Below are 22,368 nucleotides of genomic sequence, written 5' to 3' on the forward strand. Positions count from 1 at the left end.
TAGAAATTATTTGTTCCAATAGCGTTTGTCAATCTGTGTAGCTGTGGTAACGCAGAAAAACCGCAAACAAATGCTGCACTACCTAAATGCACTTATATAGAAAGTATATTATTGGTATATAACACCCCTGCTTCAATCAGTTGTTTGGGGGGCAACTGGTAAATCACACCAGTAGAAATTATTGGTTCCAATAGCGTTTGGCACTCTGTGTGGCTGCAGTATTGCAGCAGAACCGCACACAACTGCTGCACAATACAAATGCACTATAATATACTTTCTATGTTAGAAAGTATATTATAAGTATAGTATGTCGCACCTATCGATAGCACACCTATACCAGTCCTTAAAAGGACTTTTGTGGCCTATTAACTAGCGTTTTATGTCCCTAACAGTCTGTCCCTGCTCCACACAGTAACCTCTCCCTACACTGGCAAAATACTGAATGTAAAATGGCGGCCAGATCAGGTTTATTTATAAGGTAGGGGGTATGTCCATGTGTTGAAATGTCTCAATTGGCTGTCCTGTACCACCTGATGGATGTGTCATGGGTCAAAATTCTTCACAATGTAAAAGAATATGGCGGGCGCGAATATTGCCATATGTTCGCATGTTTTCGGTGAATCAGGAACGTTCAAAGTTTGCCGCGAAGCGACCGCCGGGTGAACCGAAAGGCCATCTCTAGGTATAAATATGCTGCTGACAGATACCCTTTAACCATTGCACCTTCAGGATGCTGCAAATTTTTTTAAAGTGTACTTTCATCGCCTATGCTTGGCTTTTTGCTCATTTGGCGTATGGATCCATAGAAAGTATATGGGATCCATACTCCAAACGCTCAAAAACCCAAGCAGAAGCAGATCGCCCTGAGATTCTTCCTCTTAGGGCTAATGCACACTGATCCGCAAAACACAAATAACGGTCATGTGCATTCCGCATTTTAATGAACGGAACATCTGGCCCATAATAGAACCGTTCTGTCGTTGTCCCTAATGCGGACAAGAATAGGACATGTTCTATATTTTTGCATGTGCCAAGGAATTGACATGCAGATGCAGACAGGACAAGGTGTGGTGTATGGTAAGGTCAGGCAGCACTGCGCGTTAGTTGGCGGGTGCTCGGTCTTGCGGATGTAATCCCGAAGTCTGCACTGCAACGTACGTATCTGAACTGCAAAAAATTTGGACCAAAAATACTTTTGTGTGCAAGAGCCTTTTTTTTGTTTTTACAAAAGTTTTGTTGCCCTTCAATTACTGCCTTCCGAGAGCCATAACTTTATTCCCTTTCCACTAAACAAAAACACCTGAACTTCAGCTCTCCTATGCGCTTTAGAATTAATACTGATCAACAAAAATGTTGTATCCGTCACTGTAGAAGAAAGTGACATGTTAGTTATGGTCATTTTCTAATGTTTCTGCTTATCAAAAGGTGCCTATGTTTTTGGTAGAAAGGCAAAATCCATTACTAAAGTATACAGTGCCTTGAAAAAGTATTCATACCCCTTGATGTTTTCAATTTTTTTTCACATTACGACCACAAGCTTAAATGTATTTTATTGGGACTTTTTGTGATAGATCAACACAGTAGCAAGTATGTGTGAAGTAAAAAGAAAATCATACATGGTTTTCAACATTTTTAATAAATACAAATCTGAAAAGCGTGAAGTGCATTTCTATTCAGCCCCCTGTACTCTGGTGCCCCTAAATAAAATCCAGTGTGACCAATTACCTTCAGAAGTCAGCTAATTGGTAAATAGAGTCCATCTGTGTGTAATTTAGTCTCAGTATAACTACAGCTGTTCTGTGAAGGCCTCAGAGGTTTGTTAGTGAACACTGATCAAACATCATCATGAAAACCAAGGAATACACCACACAGGCCGGGGATAAAGTTGTGGAGAAGAATAAAGCAGGAATAAAAAATATCCCTGTTCAATACATCATCCCAAAATGGAAGGAGTATGGCACAACTGCAAACTTGCCAAGACATGGCCGTACATCTAAACTGACAGCCCAGACAAGGACAGCACTAATTAGAGTAGCAGCCCTGGTCACTCTAGAGGAGCTGCAGAGATCCACAGGCGGGAGGACCTGTCCACAGGACAACTATAAGTCATGTACTCCACAAATCTGTTTACTACATTACATTATCTCTTATCTACAAAGGGGTCTATAATATTGAATACTATAAAGTTTGTACATATAATTAAATTAATGCTTGCCTTGTTTAAGACCATACAATGAAAATAAATGCTTAAGTATATTACATTATTTTATATAATATATAATGGTTTATATTACTTTAAATCATATACTAAATGCAGAAATTTTAATCTGAGTCCTCACTACTGAAATATGAGCTGTCACAGCATTCTGCAGTGTACAAGAATTTGTGGATGCTTGGGTTAAGTCGAGGTACCCAGTGTCTTGGCACCAAAAATGTTGAGAGGTTGAACAGATCAACAAAGACTTTGTATCTGTCACTGTGGAAGAAAGAGACATGTATAATATGGTCATTTTATAATGTTTCTGCTTCTCAAAATCATGTCTGGCAAATGTTCTTAAAGGGGTTTTCTGTTATTTTTATACTGATGACCTAATCTCAGAATAGGCGATCAATATCTGATCGGCAGGGGTCTCACACCAATCAACTGTGCTAGAGTGGGAACAGAGCTGCAGTAACCAGTTCCATCCACTACACAATATCAATAAATGATAACATTACAGATGAGTCATTTGTCACCATGAAACATACATGTCTTATGTAAATAAAGCTTAAAGGGTTTGTCTGGGATTTTTTATATTGATGGCTTATCCTCAGAATAGGTCATCAATATCTGATCGGAGGGGGTCATGACAATCAGCCGTTTGAAGAGACTGCGTCCAGTAACATCTCTGTACATTAGTCACATGGCCTAAGCGCTGCTCAGTCCCATTCAAATGAATAAGCCTAGGTCTCTTCAAACAGATGATTGGTGTGAGTGGCAGATGTCGGACCCCCACCGATAAGGCATTGATGACCTATCCTGAGGATAGGCCACCAATATACAAATCCTGGATAGCCCTTTAATTGTTATGTAATAAAAAGTTAAAGGGGTTGTTAAAGATCTTTTATATTCTTTCATTAAACTGCCAGGGGTGTGTCATGTGCCCTACACTGTTGAGGCCAGTAAATAGCTGCAGCCACAATAGTCTGTCGCTGATTGCAGCCAGGGGAGAAGGATGGAGGAGGTCAGTGTTGAAATGCACTGGGTTAAGTATAAGATTGTTGATCATTTTGACAGGCTTCTGGCAGTTTACTAGATTGATGAAATATCTTGGACAACTCCTTTATGCAACCTTAATATATTTGTTTCAAACCCCCACCATTTTAAAGATCTCCACTTCTGTCAGTGAATCAAACCAGTATTATTTAGATTCAAGCCTTACAACAGCAGTACAAATGTCTCTTCTGTTCTAAGTTCCAGGCTTAGAATTCTTAGGGTAAGGAAAACCGTCAGAATACCATGCCCTGCTACACACTGCACCATTTTAACACACTGCATCTGTGTGAAAGAAGGACTAAAGCCCGCCATACACATTAGTCTTATATTAGCAAACCCGTCCAGCCGACACACAAATGTGTATGGGAAGCTCCCAACTCCCCACAAATTAATATTTGTTCTCCTGGGAGAGGTGTCTGGTGGCAACTTTACCTGCTCTCTGCATAAAATACTTAGACATGTTCGGCTGAACCAAATTATCATGAAAAAGCTGGTAGGAAGTCAGGAGAGAAAGCATTCGGCCAAACAGATATTGCTTAAGCAGCTTAAGACAGGATGGATATTGAGCCTCAATATAAATAAGACTTTTTGTGGTTAGGGGCACCCACTGTATAGCCTTCTAAGTTTGTTTTTTGGGGGGGCTTTCAGCTACTTCCATCATCCATATGAAATTTATGCTAGCCATACATGCAAGATAACTGTCGACCAAATAGTTGTTCGGCTGACTGCTATCTTACCAAATCCCCCCAATACACTTGACTCCGTTCAGTTTAAATTTGTTGTGATTGGAAGAGGGGAAAAAGCAGTTGCCAGAGAACAAAAAGATTGGGCATGTTGATATCCAGCAGCAGTTGTTCTCCCAGAGAACTGAAGGATCGGACATGTTGATATCCAGCAGGACTGACTCTTCTTTTCCCTGACATCTGGGAACCCTCAATGCATATGGCCAGGTTTAGAGTTTCTGTTCCATTCAGTAATGCCTTGGTTTGCCTATGTGTTACTGATTAGAGGAGAAGCATTTGTGGACAGTGGCTTACCTGACTTTCACCTCTACTCCATCCCCCACATGGAACTCCAGCTCTGGGGATACCTTTAAGCAGTGTTCCTAAATAGCTTTAAAGTACTGATATCCTGTGCCCAGTGTTGTCTTACAGTGCATTATCATTGCTCATAAATATCTTGAATTTTTTAACCCCTTCCATTTTTGCTTTTTACAATCATCTTACCTCACTGTTGAGCGCAAATAATGATAGCCCGATGAACCACCAGTTCCAGCTTTGCTGCCAATCATTCTGTGCACCATGCAGACATGATTATCTGTTGAACATATAGCCATAGATTACAAACTCTGCACAACATGAAAATAATCTAAATAACCATGCCAGGGATGTCAGGATAAATCCCTTTTTCATAGTTTGGATCTTATGTTTCAGAAATGTAAAAAAAATCAAACTAAGAAATGATGCCTGGTTCAACTGAACATTCCCAATCCATATGTACGATGTCAAGTATTTTTGTACCCAGTCCTCAGTGATCAGCCAGATTTTCATGAAGTGATTGTCTAGTGAGGAACACCCTTTTAAAGGAATGTGTCATTCGATAGCAAAAAAAATGGTGTCATTTACAGTATACAGTGTATTTAAAATTACAAATTATAATAGGAACCACTATGGTTTTCATATCTCCCATTGACTATACTATATCTGAAAAAATATATATACAGGGTGAGTCAAAAGTCTGAGGACACCCTTTTATTTCAGAAATAAAATGGAAAATGAAATATTTGAATACCCTAGCTAATAATGGGTGATGGGGCCTATCTTTTAGGCTATGTCTGGAATATGGCCACCATCTTGAAAGCCACCATAGTGGATCAAGGGCAAATTTTTCTAAGGGGAAGAAGGTCATGTAGAATATCAAAAGCCCTGAATTTTCTTAGAAATCGATTGACGCAATCAGATTTGCAATAACTCTCGTGGTTCAAAAGTTATCAGAACAGAAAGTTTATAACGTCAAAGTTCTGTGTTCAGCACCAGGGACAACACATTCAACATTTGAAATAGCTGTGCATCACGGAGAACGTTCCAGGTTGTTGTTGTAACTTTTGATAACATTTTTGATACAAGTATATGTGTATATATACAGGGAGTGCAGAATTATTAGGCAAGTTGTATTTTTGAGGATTAATTTTATTATTGAACAACAACCATGTTCTCAATGAACCCAAAAAACTCATTAATATCAAAGCTGAATATTTTTGGAAGTAGTTTTTAGTTTGTTTTTCGTTTTAGCTATTTTAGGGGGATATCTGTGTGTGCAGGTGACTATTACTGTACATAATTATTAGGCAACTTAACAAAAAACAAATATATACCCATTTCAATTATTTATTTTTACCAGTGAAACCAATATAACATCTCAACATTCACAAATATACATTTCTGACATTCAAAAACAAAACAAAAACAAATCAGTGACCAATATAGCCACCTTTCTTTGCAAGGACACTCAAAAGCCTGCCATCCATGGATTCTGTCAGTGTTTTGATCTGTTCACCATCAACATTGCGTGCAGCAGCAACCACAGCCTCCCAGACACTGTTCAGAGAGGTGTACTGTTTTCCCTACTTGTAAATCTCACATTTGATGATGGACCACAGGTTCTCAATGGGGTTCAGATCAGGTGAACAAGGAGGCCATGTCATTAGATTTTCTTCTTTTATACCCTTTCTTGCCAGCCACGTTGTGGAGTACTTGGACGCGTGTGATGGAGCATTGTCCTGCATGAAAATCATGTTTTTCTTACCTTGCAGACTTCTTCCTGTACCACTGCTTGAAGAAGGTGTCTTCCAGAAACTGGCAGTAGGACTGGGAGTTGAGCTTGACTCCATCCTCAACCCAAAAAGGCCCCACAAGCTCATCTTTGATGATACCAGCCCAAACCAGTACTCCACCTCCACCTTGCTGGCGTCTGAGTCGGACTGGAGCTCTCTGCCCTTTACCAATCCAGCCATCTGGCCCATCAAGACTCACTCTCATTTCATCAGTCCATAAAACCTTAGAAAAATCAGTCTTGAGATATTTCTTGGCCCAGTCTTGACGTTTCAGCTTGTGTGTCTTGTTCAGTGGTGGTCGTCTTTCAGCCTTTCTTACCTTGGCCATGTCTCTGAGTATTGCACACCTTGTGCTTTTGGGCACTCCAGTGATGTTGCAGCTCTGAAATATGGCCAAACTGGTGGCAAGTGGCATCTTGGCAGCTGCACGCTTGACTTTTCTCAGTTCATGGGCAGTTATTTTGCGCCTTGGTTTTTCCACACGCTTCTTGCGACCCTGTTGACTATTTTGAATGAAACGCTTGATTGTTCGATGATCACGCTTCAGAAGCTTTGCAATTTTAAGAGTGCTGCATCCCTCTGCAAGATATCTCACTATTTTTGACTTTTCTGAGCCTGTCAAGTCCTTCTTTTGACCCATTTTGCCAAAGGAAAGGAAGTTGCCTAATAATTATGCACACCTGATATAGGGTTTTGATGTCATTAGACCACACCCCTTCTCATTACAGAGATGCACATCACCTAATATGCTTAATTGGTATATAGGCTTTCGAGCCTATACAGCTTGGAGTAAGACAACATGCATAAAGAGGATGATGTGGTCAAAATACTCATTTGCCTAATAATTCTGCACGTAGTGTATATATATATAGAGAGAGAGAAATAGCTTTGGCCTTTACATCTGACCACAAACATCAAAACATTTATTACTTACATCTCCATTTGGTCATCAAAATATCAATGTCCATTAGAGAAGTTAGGAGCTGAAATGGAACCTGGAACCGTGGTTCCTCCCTTAAAAAAGACATATGGAATTAGCATTCGACCAGCATTTTAAATGACATGAGAACATACTGAGAATTGGCTTTCTTTGACTATACCTGTAGAAATATATCATTAAAGCCCCTTTTAATGCTTTATATGACAGTCGTCTTTCTCCTGCAAAACATTTGATCAAGGCATAATTATATAAGGAAAATTAAATCATCTTTAAAAACTAACTTTTTCTTACCAATGTGCTGTTTATTGTAAACAACATAAGATACCGTACTTCCAATGTCTATTGTAGCTACGTTTGGAGATTTCAGTCGAGTTGTGGGGGCATAGGAGGGAATTTATCATGAGGGTCATATTTGAGGCCAGTTTTACTTGAGTCTGTGTTACTTTATGCCACATTTATCAAATGTCGTATGTTGCTTGATAAACATGTCTTATTATTGAACACTTTTGTCTAGAAAAGCTACTTCAGTTTTCCCAATCCATCTTTCTATTGGAGTGAGATTAAGACTTTTTTTGCAACTTAAAAAAAATAAAAAAAAGTATCAGTGATAAACATGGAGTGAAATTTAACATAGCTAAGCATGCCCACTTTTCCACGCTCATTTCAAAACTGGAGTGGGTGGTGTAAAAATGTAAAAATATTTGAGCAAGTAAGTCCAAAAATTCGCAAAAGCTCTATTTTGCATCAGTATTTTAAAGCCAAAACCAGGAGTGAAACATAAAGAGATGTATCAGAAAAAATAGCAGTCCTGGTTTTAACTTTTAAATACTAATGGCAAAATACTGACCAAAGTACTGCTGTGTGAAAGGCCTTAAAGGGTCATTCCAGCTTTTATGTCAGTTTTTAATTAGGCCAGTAGAACACTAGCCTAAAGTTTTTTTTTTAAAAAGACACCCCTGCTGCATGCCACTCTGTTTAAGTTCTTAAAGTCCAGCTTCTTCCAGGCCCCAGCCTGCACACATTGACACGGTCATGTGGGCCGCTGTGGGCAATCACTGGCCTCAGCAGTGATGTGTCCTCAAACAGCATGCGACCCCGCAGTGATATGCCATTCAGGTCCAAAGCTGAGGCGAGTGACTGGCTGCGGTTGCACCCTAGAAGTTTACAGTCCGCGGACCAGAATGAGTCAACCCGGACTCTCAGCACTGGAACAGAACAACAGGGAACAAAGGAGTTTTTTTACTTTAGGATCAGGGCTCTGTTGCCAAATTGAACATTGATAAAAGCTGGAATAACCCTTTAGCAAATCAGAATATATTCCGTGTAAGATAAGTACTTACCTTTACTGAGAAGATGTTCGTGTCGCTTCTCATCAAACAAAGCTGTAAAGACTTCTTTTTGTTTCTGAAGCTCTGCCAGCTGTTCTTCTTTGTCTTCTGAGTCTGGCTTGGCCTAATTATAACCAAATGTCATTAGAAATGTATTTCTTATTGATGTCTAAACTCTCTTCTTGTATCTGACAAATAAAACTCAGATAAGGCTACTTTCACACTTGCGCTTGATCGGATCCGTTCTGAACGGATCCGATCATATTAATGCAGACGGAGGCTCCGTTCAGTCAGGATCCGTCTGCATTAATAACTTAAAAAAAATTTGCAAGTGCGCAAGTAGCCTGCGCGGATCCGTTCAGACTTTCAATGTAAAGTCAATGGGGGACGGATCCGCTTGAAGATTGAGCCATATGGTGACATCTTCAAGCGGATCCGTTCCCATTGACTTACATTGTAAGTCTCAACGTATCCGCATGCCTCCGCACGGCCAGGCGGACACCCGAACGCTGCAAGCAGCGTTCAGCTGTCCGCCTGTCCGTGCGGAGGCGAGCGGAGCGGAGGCTGAACGCCGCCAGACTGATGCAGTCTGAGCGGATCCGCATCCATTCAGACTGCATCAGGGCTGGACGGAGGCGTTCGGGTCCGCTCGTGAGCTCCTTCAAACGGAGCTCACGAGCGGACCGACGAACGCTAGTGTGAAAGTAGCCTAGGATATCTCTAATTATATATATATGGAGCTTCTTGTGTTTTCATGGACCTTGCATCCATGTGGAAGAGTGATGCATAGAAACATAGACGGATGACTGCAGAAAAAGATTACATGGTTTATCTAGTCTGCCCTTATAATATATCCTTTTTATTTTTATCACATCTGCTGGAAGTTTGTTCCAAGCATCTACCACTCTTTCAGTAAGATAATACTTTCTGACATTGCTTCTGATCTCCCCCCCCCAACTAATTTCAGATTGTGCCTCCTTGTTCTCGTGTTTAGTTTCTTGGTAAAACACCTTTCTCCTGATCCTTATTTAAACCTTTAACATATTTAAAGGTTTTGATCACGTCCCTCATTCCCTTATAGGTTTTGCAAATTAAAGGGGCTGTCCAGGTTCAGAGCTGAACCCGGACAAACCTCTATTTTCACTCAGGCAGCCACCCTAACTTGAGAATCGGAGCAGTTCATTCTCTCCTTTGCGCTGCACTAAATTGCGCAGGGCAAAGGCTCTTTTTTGTTTACAATAACACACTGCTGGGTGGAGGCTTCCACCCAGCAGACCAGCAGTGTGTTCGGTGACGTCACCGGCTCTTATGGACGGGCTTTAGCGCTGCGCTAGCCGTTTTACTGGCTAGAGTAGCGCTAAAGCCCGCCCATCAGTGCCGGTGATGTCACCGGGCTCCCTGAGCAGCCAGAAGAAGAGGCTTCAGTGCTCCTGCAAGGGACCCGATATGTCACCGAGTCTAAGAAAACTTCACTTCCAGTGAAGAATTTCCTATAAGAAAACGGGGCTTCAGAAACATGTGGAAAAGGTAGGACATGTATGTATGTATTATGTATGTCTATCTTGTACTAATTGAACAAAGTCCTCAAACCCGGACAACCCCTTTAAATTCTTTATGTCCTTCTTTATACTAAAATGTCCTCTTGTATTTCATGTATGCTATGTAATTGTATGCAGTGTTACGGTACTTTCACACTGGCGTTAAACTTTTCCGGTATTGAGTTCCATCCTAGGGGCTCAATATCAGAAAAAAACTGATTAGTTTTATCCTAATGCATTCTGAATCGAGAGCAATCCGTTCAGTATGCATCAGGATGTCTTCAGTTCAGTCATTGTACGTTTTTTGGACAGAGAAAATACCGCAGCATACAGATTGCCGGCGGAATCTAACAACGCAAGTGTGAAAGTACCCTTACAAGAAACTCAATTTCCCAATCTGTAACCACGTACACTCCTTTAACCAAAATCAGTGGTTAGTATTTTTCTATATAAATCAAATAAAAGTACTACGATTTATAGTGTTAACAGAATCAAGGATTAAATGATTTGGTGTTACCTTAACCTTTTGAAGCTCCTCCTCTAATCCTTGAAATATATTGACCTGCAGTTTTCCCCAAAAATTGAAACCAACTTCTTCCAAGCCAGGTGTGCGTTCCAGCCATGCCTTAAATGAACATATATTGTCATTGTCATACAAGTTCAAATGTTGTATAATTCAGTTGAGAAAGTAGAAATATGAGTCTTCTCAGCTGCTCTTATAATAATAAAGTTTTTATTACTCATTTTTATGTTTTATGAATACTGTATATTGTGTTTACAACTTTACCTCTAAAAGACCCAGAAGGGTAGGTTCTTCCTCAGATCTACGAAGCAATTCATTCTCCTTCCCCTTGAAGTTATCACGATAATGGCGTCTGTTGTAAGGAACTCGAAGACTTTCTGGAACTCCAATTTTATTTTCAAGAAGTCGAAACTGCAAGCTCTGAAAGCCTGATGCAGGTGACAAGTATTCTCTTTGGAAACAAAATATACAATGTAATTTCCACGTATGAAGTCTAACCATTACTTTAAAATTGCTAAGAGTGTAAAATTAGACTTTGTAGCTAGAATTAAAAGGGTTGTCTTGCTTGCACCGTTCCTTTTCCCATGAATGGCCTTTTGCTGAGATAAGTGGCCGGTGAGTATTTAGCTCTTCTGCAGTGTTGCTGCACCACATGTTACTACAAATAGTCAATTATTCACAGGAAAGATCCCTTTTGTAGTGACTAACCTCATTGGCTACTATAGTGTGATCCTGAACAGGAGATCCCAGTTCTTTTCAAATATATGAGAGTGTACAGAACAATTTCCTTCCTTCTAGCAAGTGGTCTGCTGAAGGTATAGATTTGCTGAATAGTTATGTATTTCAGTCACTTAAAGGGACTTTCCAAAACTTGACCATTGAAGGAAGACCTGCTGTTTGTATAGGTCATAAATGTCAAATCGGTAGGGGTCTGAATCCTGTGATTAGTTGATAGAAGCTACAGTGTGCCAGAGCTAGCACAGCTCCATTCATTTGAATGGGACTGAGTTTGTCCATATTCTTGTTTACATCCAGCTCTGCTTGGGCATAGTCACATGCGCCACTGCAGCCAATAACTGGCTTCAGGCGTAGCATGGCCACAAGTGGCACATCCCCACTGAAGTCAGTTATTGGCTGCAGTGAAGCATGTACACAATCGAGGACATGGACATGTGGGAGCCAGCATTGAAGACTTGAGTGGCAGGGAGCGGGTACGTAGGGATTTTCTATTTACTGGGGCATCCTGCATGCATTAGATAAAAAGGCATTTTTTCTCAGAGAACCCCTTCAAGTTCAGGAAACCCCTTTAATTGCTTGGTGCATCCTACATTGAATTCATCACTATTTGGGTTTACTTGAGTCATTTCACTTGAGTTGAGTTCCTACCGGAAATCAAAGAAGTCCATGGCGGTCATTGTTTCTAGAACTGAGAATTGTTCAACCAATAGTTTGAGAATCATGGAAATGCGATTAATCCGAGTCACAACTTTCAGCATATTTCTTTCATCTCTTACCTGTACAAAAATACATGTGCATTGGGGTATTCAAAATCTTTTAGCGCAATTAAGAAAATGCATTCATACCTGTTTCTATCACATATGGGATTTTGTTATCTTATGTATCTAACCTTTGTAGCCACACACTAGGGCCAATTTTCTAGGAAGCCATTTGGCCATACACAGTCAGGTCCATAAATATTGGGACATCGACACAATTGTAACATTTTTGGCTCTATACACCACAATAGATTTGAAATGTAACGAACACGATGTGCTTTAACTGCAGACTGATAGCTTTAATTTGAGGGTATTTGCATCCAAATCAGGTGAACGGTGTAGGAATTACAACAGTTTGCATATGTGCCTCACACTTGTTAAGGGACCAAAAGTAATGGAACATAATAATAATCATAAATCAAACTTTCACTTTTTAATACTTGGTTGCAAATCCTTTGCAGTCAATTACAGCCTGAAGTCTGGAACGCATAGACATCACCAGATGCTGGGTTTCATCCCTGGTGATGCTCTGCCAGACCTCTACTGCATTTTATCTTCAGTTTTGTCTTCAGCAAGTGAAATGCATGCTCAATCGGATTCAGGTCCGGTGATTGACTTGGCTATTGCATAACATTCCACTTCTTTCCCTTAAAAAACTCTTTGGTTGCTTTTGCAGTATGCTTTGGGTCATTGTCCATCTGCACTGTGAAGTGCCGTCCAATAATTTCAGAAGCATTTGGCTAAATATGAGCAGATAATATTGCCCGAAACACTTCAGAATTCATCCTTTTGTCAGCAGTCACATCATCAATAAATACAAGAGAACCAGTTCCATTGTCAGCCATACATGCCCACGCCATGACACTACCACCACCATGCTTCACTGATGAGGTGGTATGCTTAGGATCATGAGCAGTTCCTTTCCTTCTCCATACTCTTCTCTTCCCATCACTCTAGTACAAGCTGATCCTGGTCTCATCTGTCCATAGGATGTTGTTCCAGAACTGTGAAGGCTTTTTTGGCAAACTGTAATCTGGCCTTCCTGTTTTTGAGGCTCACCAATGGTCTACATCTTGTGGTGAACCCTCTGTATTCACTCTGGTAAAGTCTTCTCTTGATTGTTGACTTTAAAACACATACACCTACCTCCTGGAGAGTGTTCTTGATCTGGCCAACTGTTGTGAAAGGTGTTTTTTTCACCATGGAAAGAATTCTTCGGTCAGCCACCACAGTCTTTTTCAGTGGTCTTCCGGGTCTTTTGGTGTTGCTGAGCTCACTGGTGCGTTCCTTCTTTTTAAGAATGTTCCAAACAGTTGTTTTGGCCACACCTAATGTTTTTGCTATCTCTCTGATGGGTTTGTTTTGTTTTTTCAGCCTACTGATGGCTTGCTTCACTGATAGTGACAGCTCTTTGGATCACATCTTGAGAGTTGACACCAACAGATTCCAAATGCAAATAGCACACTAGAAATGAACTCTGGACCTTTTATCTGCTTATTGCACTTGGGATAATGAGGGAATAACACACACCTGGCCATGGAACAGCTGAGAAGCCAATTGTCCCATTACTTTTGGTTCCTTAACAAGTGGGAGGCACATATGCAAACTGTTGTAATTCCTACACCATTCACCTGATTTGGATGTTAATACCCTCAAATTAAAGCTGGAAGTCTGCAGTTAAAGCACATCTTGTTTGTTTCATTTCAAATCCATTGTGGTGGTGTATAGGGCCAAACATTTTAGAATTGTGTCGATGTCCCAATATTTATGGACCTGACTGTAACATTATTGAAGTGTGTGAGGAGTGTATGCCTGAATACTCAGCCACCGTACCATCTATAAAGTGGACAGACGGTTAAAGTAGTAACATGCAGTGATGGTCTGTTCACAGTGTTTGCCAGCGAACACATGCGGGGTGCCATCTTTAGTAAGGTAGACTCACCTGTCCGGCGATGCACAGGTAAGCCCTTACTGGTGTCTGTCCCGGGAGCCGGTCTGAAATCAAATGCAGTCACCGGGAGCAGGCAGTTCCGAGAACAGCCTGATGAAGGCCCCCGGCGGCTGTTCTCGGAACTGCCTGCTCCCGGTGGCTGCATTTGATTTCAGCCCAGCTCCCGCCACAGGCACAGGCAAGGGCTTATCTGTGCATTGCCGGACGGGCTAGTCTACTTTACTAAAGATGGCAGCCCGCATGTGTTCGCTGGCGAACACTGCGAACTGACCATCACTGGTGACATGTTCCTATATATGTATTTAAAATCTAAATGTTATGACTTAACCCAATGAAAATATCATTCATATTAATTGAAAAGGGGTTGTTGCCTTCCTTAGTGTCCTGACTCCCCATTTGTACAGTAGCACCAACAAATAAATATTCCAGTGATATTGCTAACTTTGCTGTGGCAAACTAAAAGAATTGGCTAGTATAGGCAGCAGTATAATTGTGGGGGTTCAAATCACAGTTCAATGTTGATGGTAGGTGTCAACTTATATAATAGGAAATGTTGCTTGAAATTAATAATGGATACTTGTCTGTAGGTATGTCACTAAACCTACTGAAAATCTACTGTGTAGTGACCCCTTATTAGTCTATGTACATGAATAATGTGAGACAGAATGTTATTCAGAACGTTATTAACTCACACGTCCATTTTGGAAGATTTCTCTGACAGAATCCAGTTCCCAAAGTATTTGCTTAAACCAAAGTTCATATGCTAGAGAAAATAAATGTTTTCACATATTATAGATAGAAAATTTGTACAAGTGGGGGTTTATCATCACTAATGATTTACAAAACGTTGTTTTGTCTTTTCTCCAAGCTTTCCAACTGCACCTCACTTACTCTGGCCTTGATGCAGGAGAAGAGGCCATTCCACTGCTCCTGCTAAAAAGCTGGGTTTAAAGTGGACCTGTCACCAATCCAAAACAGTGAGATATTTATATGTTCTAGTTGGCACTGCTTCACTGAGCATGGTATACTTTCACTTATGAATGTGCACTCCCACGTTCTGCAGTGTAAGGCTACTTTCACGCTAGCGTTTAAGTTTTCCGGTATTGAGATTCGGCAGAGGATCGCAATACCGGAGAAAAGCGCTTTCGTTTTATCCCTATTCATTGTCAATAGGGACAAAACTGAACTGAACAGAACTGAATGCTCCAAAATGCATTTCATTCCATATGGTTGCGTTCTCATACCGGAGAGCAAACTTTCCTTCATGGGATGCAGAGCAAAACGGATCTAGCATGACCCACAATGCAAGTCAATGGGGACGGGTCCGTTTTCTCTGACACAATAGAAAACTGATCCGTCCCCCATTGACTTTCACTGGAGTTCATGCCGGATCTGTCATTGCTATTTTAAACGTTCATAACGGATCCAGCTGGTTCTTATATCAGAAACGGAAGCGTTTTTGCTGATCCCTGCTCAAACTCAAGTGTGAAAGTAGCCTAACAGAGAAACTTCTAGCAAAGAAGAGAAGTGACCAGCCACTCCTCTGTGGCTAGTCACTTCAGATTGACATGTGTAGTGCCTACATGGTGCCCGGCCATCTGGTGCCCAGCGCCTCCTTCCCAGTCTTAATCGCCGCCCTCCCTGTCTTAAGACTGGGAAGGAGGCGCTGGGCACCAGAAGGCCGGGCACCCAGTATTAACGGACGTCCCCTTGGGCACCTTAAGTAGGCGATTGACAGGTTATAAAAACCTGTTTTCTGGGCTAATAGAGCCACAAGCAGGTTTAATAAGGCCAGTTTAGGATTCATATTATTAGTACGGACATGGGCATATGTTTAGCTTATAGGGTTAAAATCTCATGACAGAATCCCTTTAAATGTTATAGTAAATTTTGTTTTAGTAGAAAGTTTGTTGGTTATTACTAAAGAAAAGCTACATACATTCTTTCTACAAATGACATACTTTCTATATTGCATATACTGTCAATGCAAACTGTATACTGTTTGTTATATAACCACACCAATATCAATACTATATACAGATATCATTAGGAGAAAAAAATGGTGGTGCATTTACATTGTACTCACAACATTATACCTTGTAGCATGTAATGGTGTATTTCTTACTGGGTGTGATACAAAACTACATACAGTGAGGAACAGAAGTATTTGAACACCCTGCGATTTTGCAAGTTCTCATACTTGAGGGGTCTGAAATTAAAATTGTAGGTACATTCCCACTCTGAGAGACAGAATAAAAAATAAAAAAAAAGGAAATCACATATTTGAACACCTGAGAAAATCAGCGTTAATATTTAGTACAGAAGCCTTTGTTTGCAATTACAGAAGTCAAACGTTTCCTGTAGTTCTTGACCAGGTTTCCACACACTGCAACAGGGATTTTGGCCCACTCCTCCACACAGATCTCCTCTAGATCTGTCAGGTTTAGGGGCTGTCGCTGAGCAACGCAGATGTTCTATTGGATTTAGGTCTGGAGACTGGCTAGGCCACTCCAGAACCTTAATATGCTTCTTACTCCTTGGTTATCCCTAGCTGTGTGCTTCGGGTCGTTGTCATGTTGGGAAGGAGGTTGTTGCTCAAAATCTCACAATAAATGGCCCCATTCATCCTCTCCTTAATACAGTCCAGTCGTCCTGTCTCCTTCGCAGAAAAGCACCCGGAAAGCATGATGTTACCACCCCCATGCTTCACAGTAGGGAAGGTGTTCTTGGGATGCAACTCATCCTTCTTTTTTCTCTAAACGCGACGAGTGAAGTTTAGACCAAAAGGTTCTACTTTGGTCTCATCTGACCACATGACTTTCTCCCATACTTCCTCTGGATCATTCAGATAGTCATTGGCAAACTTCAGACGGGCCTGGACATGTGATGACTTGAGCAGGGGAACCTTCCGTGCATGGCATGATTTGAAACCATGAGGGCGTAGTGTTCTACTTAAAGTGACCTTTGAAACTGTGGTCCCAGCTCTCTTCATGTCATTAACCAGCTCCTCTCTTGTAGTATGGGCTGATTACTCACCTTTCTTATCATCAGTGATACCCCACGAGGTGAAATCTTGCATGGAGCCCCAGTCCAAGGGAGACTGTAAGTCATCTTTAGCCCCTTCCATTTTCTAACAATTGCTCCAACAGTTGATCTATTTTCACCAAGCTGCTTGGCAATTGCCCCGTAGCCCTTTCCAGCCTTGCAGAGGTCAACAATTTTTTCTCTGGTGTCTTATAACAGCTCTTTGGTCTTGCCCGTGGTAGTAGTTGGTGTCTGACTGACTGTGAGGTGAACAGGTGTCTTTAAAGAGCTCAAACAGGTGCTACTAAGATTAATGAGTGGAGTAGAGATGGACTTTTTAAAGGCACAGTAACAGGTCTTTGAGAGCCAGAATTCTTGCTGTTTCTCAGGTGTTCAAATACGTATGTTCAGCAGTGCAAGACAAATACATTCTTTAAAAATAATAAAATGTGATTTCCTGATTTTTTTTTTTCTGTCTCTCAGAGTGGGAATGCACCTACAATGTGAATTTCAGACCCCTCCATGATTTCTAAGTGGGAGAACTTGCAAAATCGCAGGGTATTCAAATACTACTGTTCCTCACTGTATACTGTATCACTCTGATAGTTTCACTTATATACCTGATAAAGGCAGTATGTGTAACCAAAGTTCATGGTGGCATCTATAACTTCACATCTTATTGATATCAATGTCAATACATCAATGTGTACATATTTCCTTAGGGCTCATGCACACGAACGTATTTTCTTTCCTTGTCCACTCCATTTTTTTTACGGACCGTATGCGGAACCATTTATTTCAATGGGTCCGCAAAAAGAACCGAAGTTACTCCGTGTGCATTCCGTTTTCCATATGTCCATATTTCCGTTCCGCCAAAAAATAGAACATATTCTATTATTGTCCGCATTACGGACAAGGATAGTACTGTTCTATTAGGGGCCAGCTGTTCTGTTCCCCAAAAACGGAATGCACACGGACGTTTTCCGTATTTTTTGCGGACCACAAAATACATATTGTCATGTGCATGAGCCCTTAAATGAATATTCCCATCGTAAACATTGGGTCTTAGAATTGTTAATTAGTGGAGCAAGGCATGGTACCCCGTTACTCCCAATAGGTGAGGATCCCAGGGATGGGATGTTTACCAATCAGGGATTTATGGCATATTCTGTGGATTTTCCATATATATTTAAGATAGGAATAATCCTGTAAAAAGCTGGCCATAGACATTACTTAAAGGGGTTGTCCGAGTTATGGGAAACAAAAAATATAGCACAGTAAATCTGATGGTCAGCGATATATAACTAAGCTAAGCAATTTTTTGGCAAAAAAATATCAATTTCCTGATTTCCCTGGTTCTCTTCTGGCCCTTTGTTTACTTGCAATAAAAACAATCTCTGCCCCTCCCCCTGCACTGCTAAGGGAGTGAATACAAGTGCTGCCCTGAGTGACACGTCTGCCTGCTGGGAGACTTAGCAGCATGTTATAAGTGTTGGACTACAAGTCCCAGCTGTATAATGACACTGCTAAGGGAGTGAATACAAGTGCTGCCCTGAGTGACATGTCTGCCTGCTGGGAGACTCAGCAGCATGTTGTATGCGTAGGACTACAAGTGCCAGCTGTACAATCACACTGCTAATACACACAGGATCGTCCCCCTACCTGCAATGCTCTGCAGAACTTCTCTTTCAGCTCCTATGCCCATCATTTGTCTCCTCACTGCCTGCAGCTACACAGTAAACACTTCAGCCCTGAGTTTGTGCAGCTAAATGGGGTTGAATCCTGGGAGAGAGCAATAAGCAGCAGCTGGCAGTGCAGGGGGGCGTGGCCAGTACAGTGTTGTCTGGTGTACAGATCTCTCAGGCTTGTGCACCAACATTATCAGAGCAGGGAGAGAAGCTGACATCACAGGTCATGAAATCTGAGAAACCAGCCACTGGAGATAAAGTGAGTTAATTGGAAAGCTGTTACATTTGCCTAGTTAGAAACATAGAAAGAATAAAAAAATAACTCGGACAACCCCTTTAAATGTCTTCTGAACCCGCTGATTTTGAAAGGACCAGATGATAACCTAATGTGTATGGTGGCCTTCTGACTCTCCCCAATGGCATAAGTCAGGGAGATAAGGACTAAGTTGGGTTTCAACTAACCAATTCTATTGGGAAATAAATTGCTGTTAGAAGAGTCTAGTAGCAGCTGTCTCCCCTCTCTATGAACATTCATCCAAGCAGACGCAGGTATGGAGAGTGGGAGTATGGCAAGATCTACTTTGCAGAGCTGGCCTATGTCTATAGCTTAATTATCCACTTACCTTGATGAGTGACTATGAAAAGGTGCTCATCATGGATTTTATTTCCCTTTTTTTCACTCTGTAGTTCTTGAGCATCCAACACTTTATAAAGCTTAAAAAAAAATGGATATTTTGTATTTTTGTTTGCTGTGAAAATGTATAAAGCTAATAATACATTTAGGGATCACTTTACTTTTAAAAATTCATAGAAATCAAAGCATAATAGTATTATTTAAATTACTCCAAAGAAAAAACAAACTACAAACTGGTTTGGAGCCGATTTGGAATAACAGCCTAATAGGTAGACTACAAGAGCGAGTTTGTGAGCGTGGGAGTGTGTTTGTCCTGTGTGTTTTGTCTTAAGTATGTGACTAGAGATTACATGACTTTCGGAGAGTACTGCATTTATTCATTTATCAGTTTCCTTGCATTGTATATTTTACCTTTTTATTTTTTTCCTGGTGTAATCCCCAGTATGTACTCCATGGTTGACAATGCACTCCAGTGCATATTTTGTGCAATATATGCAGTTCTGGAACAGCCGTTTAAGGGTAAATATTGCTGTGCAAAATGGGAGGAAATTGCATGCTTGGAAGACCATATCCTGGATCTAAGTACCGTAAGCGAATTGCAACACTGAGATACATTGACAATATGGAAAGGAGTTTGCTGCTCACTATGCAGAAACACGCTGGGGTAGATGTAGAGGAGGCTGGCAGGAAGGAGAAGCTGCAAAGTGAGGTAGCAAGCTGGGTAACAAAAGGTAGGGTAGAGGGAAGAGTGCCAGGGAGGCAAGCCCAACAGGCTTGCAACGTTGTCAGATGAGGGGGATGTTAGTTTAGGGAGAGAACTGCTGCTGCAAGATACTTCCTCTGCCAATCAGGAGAATATCAGCTCCAGTATAATAGGGACCAGGGGTGCAGGGCAGGCCAGATAGTTGTTGGTAATGAGAGATTCAATCATTAGGGGTACAGATAAGGTGATGCATCACAATGATCGTGATCGTCAAATATTGTGTCAAGTTTGACATATAGCGGATCAGGTTGATAGATTACTGGAGGGGCTGGTGAAGACCCAGCAGTCATGGTCCACATTGGTACCAATAACAAAGCTACAGGTAGGTGAAAGTGCCTTAAAAATTATTTCATGGTCTTAGGTCAAAAGTAGAGATGAGCGAATTTCATATTATGAAATTCTTTCACGCTTCGTTTGGTAGTAAAAGCAGAATTGTGTTATGGATTCCATTACCACGGACTATAACGCAATTCTATGATGGAATGCAGAACGGAATGCTTTTAGATGCATTCCATTATTCATTCCGTCATAATAGAAGTCTATGGCCTGCATAACAGATCAGTCTGGTTTCCGTTATGCAGGAGAGAACCTGAAAAGGTACTATTTTCTGATATGCTACCTGTACACACCACACACACACCACACCAAAAAGATAACGGGAGATCAAGAACTGGTATGGAAAGGAGGGATTTGGGTTCCTGGAGAACTGGGCTGACTTCTCTGTTGGCTACAGACTATACCGTAGGTATGCATTGCACCTCAATGGGGGAGGTACAGCTGTTTTGGGGGAGAAGATGGCTAGAAGGTTGAAGGAGTTTTTAAACTAGCGACTGTATATGTAAAAGATAGATAAAGGCAGCCAAGCTGGAGACAGAGCGGCTCATTGCCAAAGAGAGTAAAAGTAATCCTGAAATGTTCTTCAATGATATAAATGGTAAAAAGGTTAAGCTTGAAAGTGTTGGCCCATTAAAGAGTGATGAGAAGGCAATTGTAGAGGGCGATGAGGAGAAAGTAAATTTATTAAATATTTTTTCTCCACTATATTCACTGGAAAAATGTCAGATGAAATACAGAGTTTTAGATGACATACATTCCTGTGTTCTAAGAGAATTAAAGGGGTTGTGCAGTGATTGATATTGATGACCTATCCTCAGGATAGGTCATCAATATTTGTTTGGCGAGGGTTCGACACAAGGCATTCATGTTGATAAGCTGTTTGATGAGGAGGTGGTCCTCCATTCGACCTATCCTGACGATAGGCAGGCAACTGCTGCCAAAGCCAATAAGGTTATGGGTTGCATCAAAAGGGGCATAGATGCCCGTGATGAGAACATAGCCCTGCCACTTTACAAATCACTAGTCAGACCACACATGGAGTACTGTGTACAGTTCTGGGATCCTGTGCACAACAAAGACATAGCAGAGCTGGAGAGGGTTCAGAGGAGGGCACCTAAAGTAATAACTGGAATGGGGCAACTACAGTACCCCGAAAGATTATCAAAATTAGGGTTATTTAGTTTGGAAAAAAAGACGACTGAGGGGAGATCTAATAACTATGTATAAGAGATCTCTGACATCAGCTATTTATACTCAGGACTGTGACGAGGGGACATTCTCTTGCATCTGGAGGAAAGAAGGTTTGTACACAAACATAGAAGAGGATTATTTACGGTAACAGCTGTGCGACTATGGAACTCTCTGCCTGAGGAGGTGGTGATGGTGTATTCACTGTAAGAGGGGCCTGGATGTATTTTTGGAGTGTAATAATATTACAACCCCTGGAGAGGTTGTTGATCCAGGGAGGCATTCTGACTGCCTGATTGGAGTCAGGATTTTTTCTCCCCTAAAATGAGGAAAATTGGCTTCTACCTCATGAGTTTTTTGACTTCCTCTGCATCAACTTTGCATGATAATCGGCTGAACTGGATGGACAGATGGGTTTTTTTTTTTCAGCCTTACAAACTATGTTACTATGTTATTCTATTTAGTTGTTATTGTGTTATTTTGATGCATCAATAAATTCCAAAAGTGGAGACTCAGTTTATAGTAAACTGAAATGTGTCATTTTACATATGGCATCACATACTTGTAAATAGTCCCCATATACAAGTCCTCCTCGGCTGGCTTTATTTATTCCTTCTTGTGAGTTTTCCCCATTTTTCTCTTCCAGAGATAGTTCGCTGAAAGTGTACCTTAAAGAGATGACAGTTTATCATTCCTTACAGTGTTGTCAAATCACCTCGAACACCTCAAATATTTGTTACAGAAAATACTTACCGAAGCTTCGTTCCCATAAATGGACAGCCACTCATTGTTTATGCAATGATGTCTTCTTAAATAACCTGGACATCCCAATATGCACTTGTATTTATAGCTGCTGCTCGTGTACTTTTA

The 22,368-nt window shown here is 41.0% G+C and overlaps 1 protein-coding gene across 1 annotated transcript; it reads right to left on the reverse strand.

The window, feature by feature from the left end:
* Nucleotides 1-1,531: 1,531 nt before the first annotated feature.
* On the reverse strand, nt 1,532-22,368 carry TDO2 (tryptophan 2,3-dioxygenase). The gene is made up of 12 exons (XM_044300174.1): nt 22,252-22,368; nt 22,061-22,166; nt 19,201-19,291; nt 14,558-14,628; nt 11,805-11,932; nt 10,683-10,869; nt 10,413-10,520; nt 8,370-8,481; nt 7,190-7,247; nt 7,024-7,103; nt 4,483-4,573; nt 1,532-2,476 (listed from the first exon to the last, which is right to left on the reverse strand). Exons 1-12 carry the CDS (start codon nt 22,284-22,286, stop codon nt 2,323-2,325), a joined length of 1,221 nt encoding a protein of 406 aa, XP_044156109.1. The 5' UTR covers nt 22,287-22,368; the 3' UTR covers nt 1,532-2,322.

This window comes from Bufo gargarizans, chromosome 1 (genome assembly GCF_014858855.1).
Source record: "Bufo gargarizans isolate SCDJY-AF-19 chromosome 1, ASM1485885v1, whole genome shotgun sequence".
Lineage (NCBI taxonomy): Eukaryota > Metazoa > Chordata > Amphibia > Anura > Bufonidae > Bufo > Bufo gargarizans.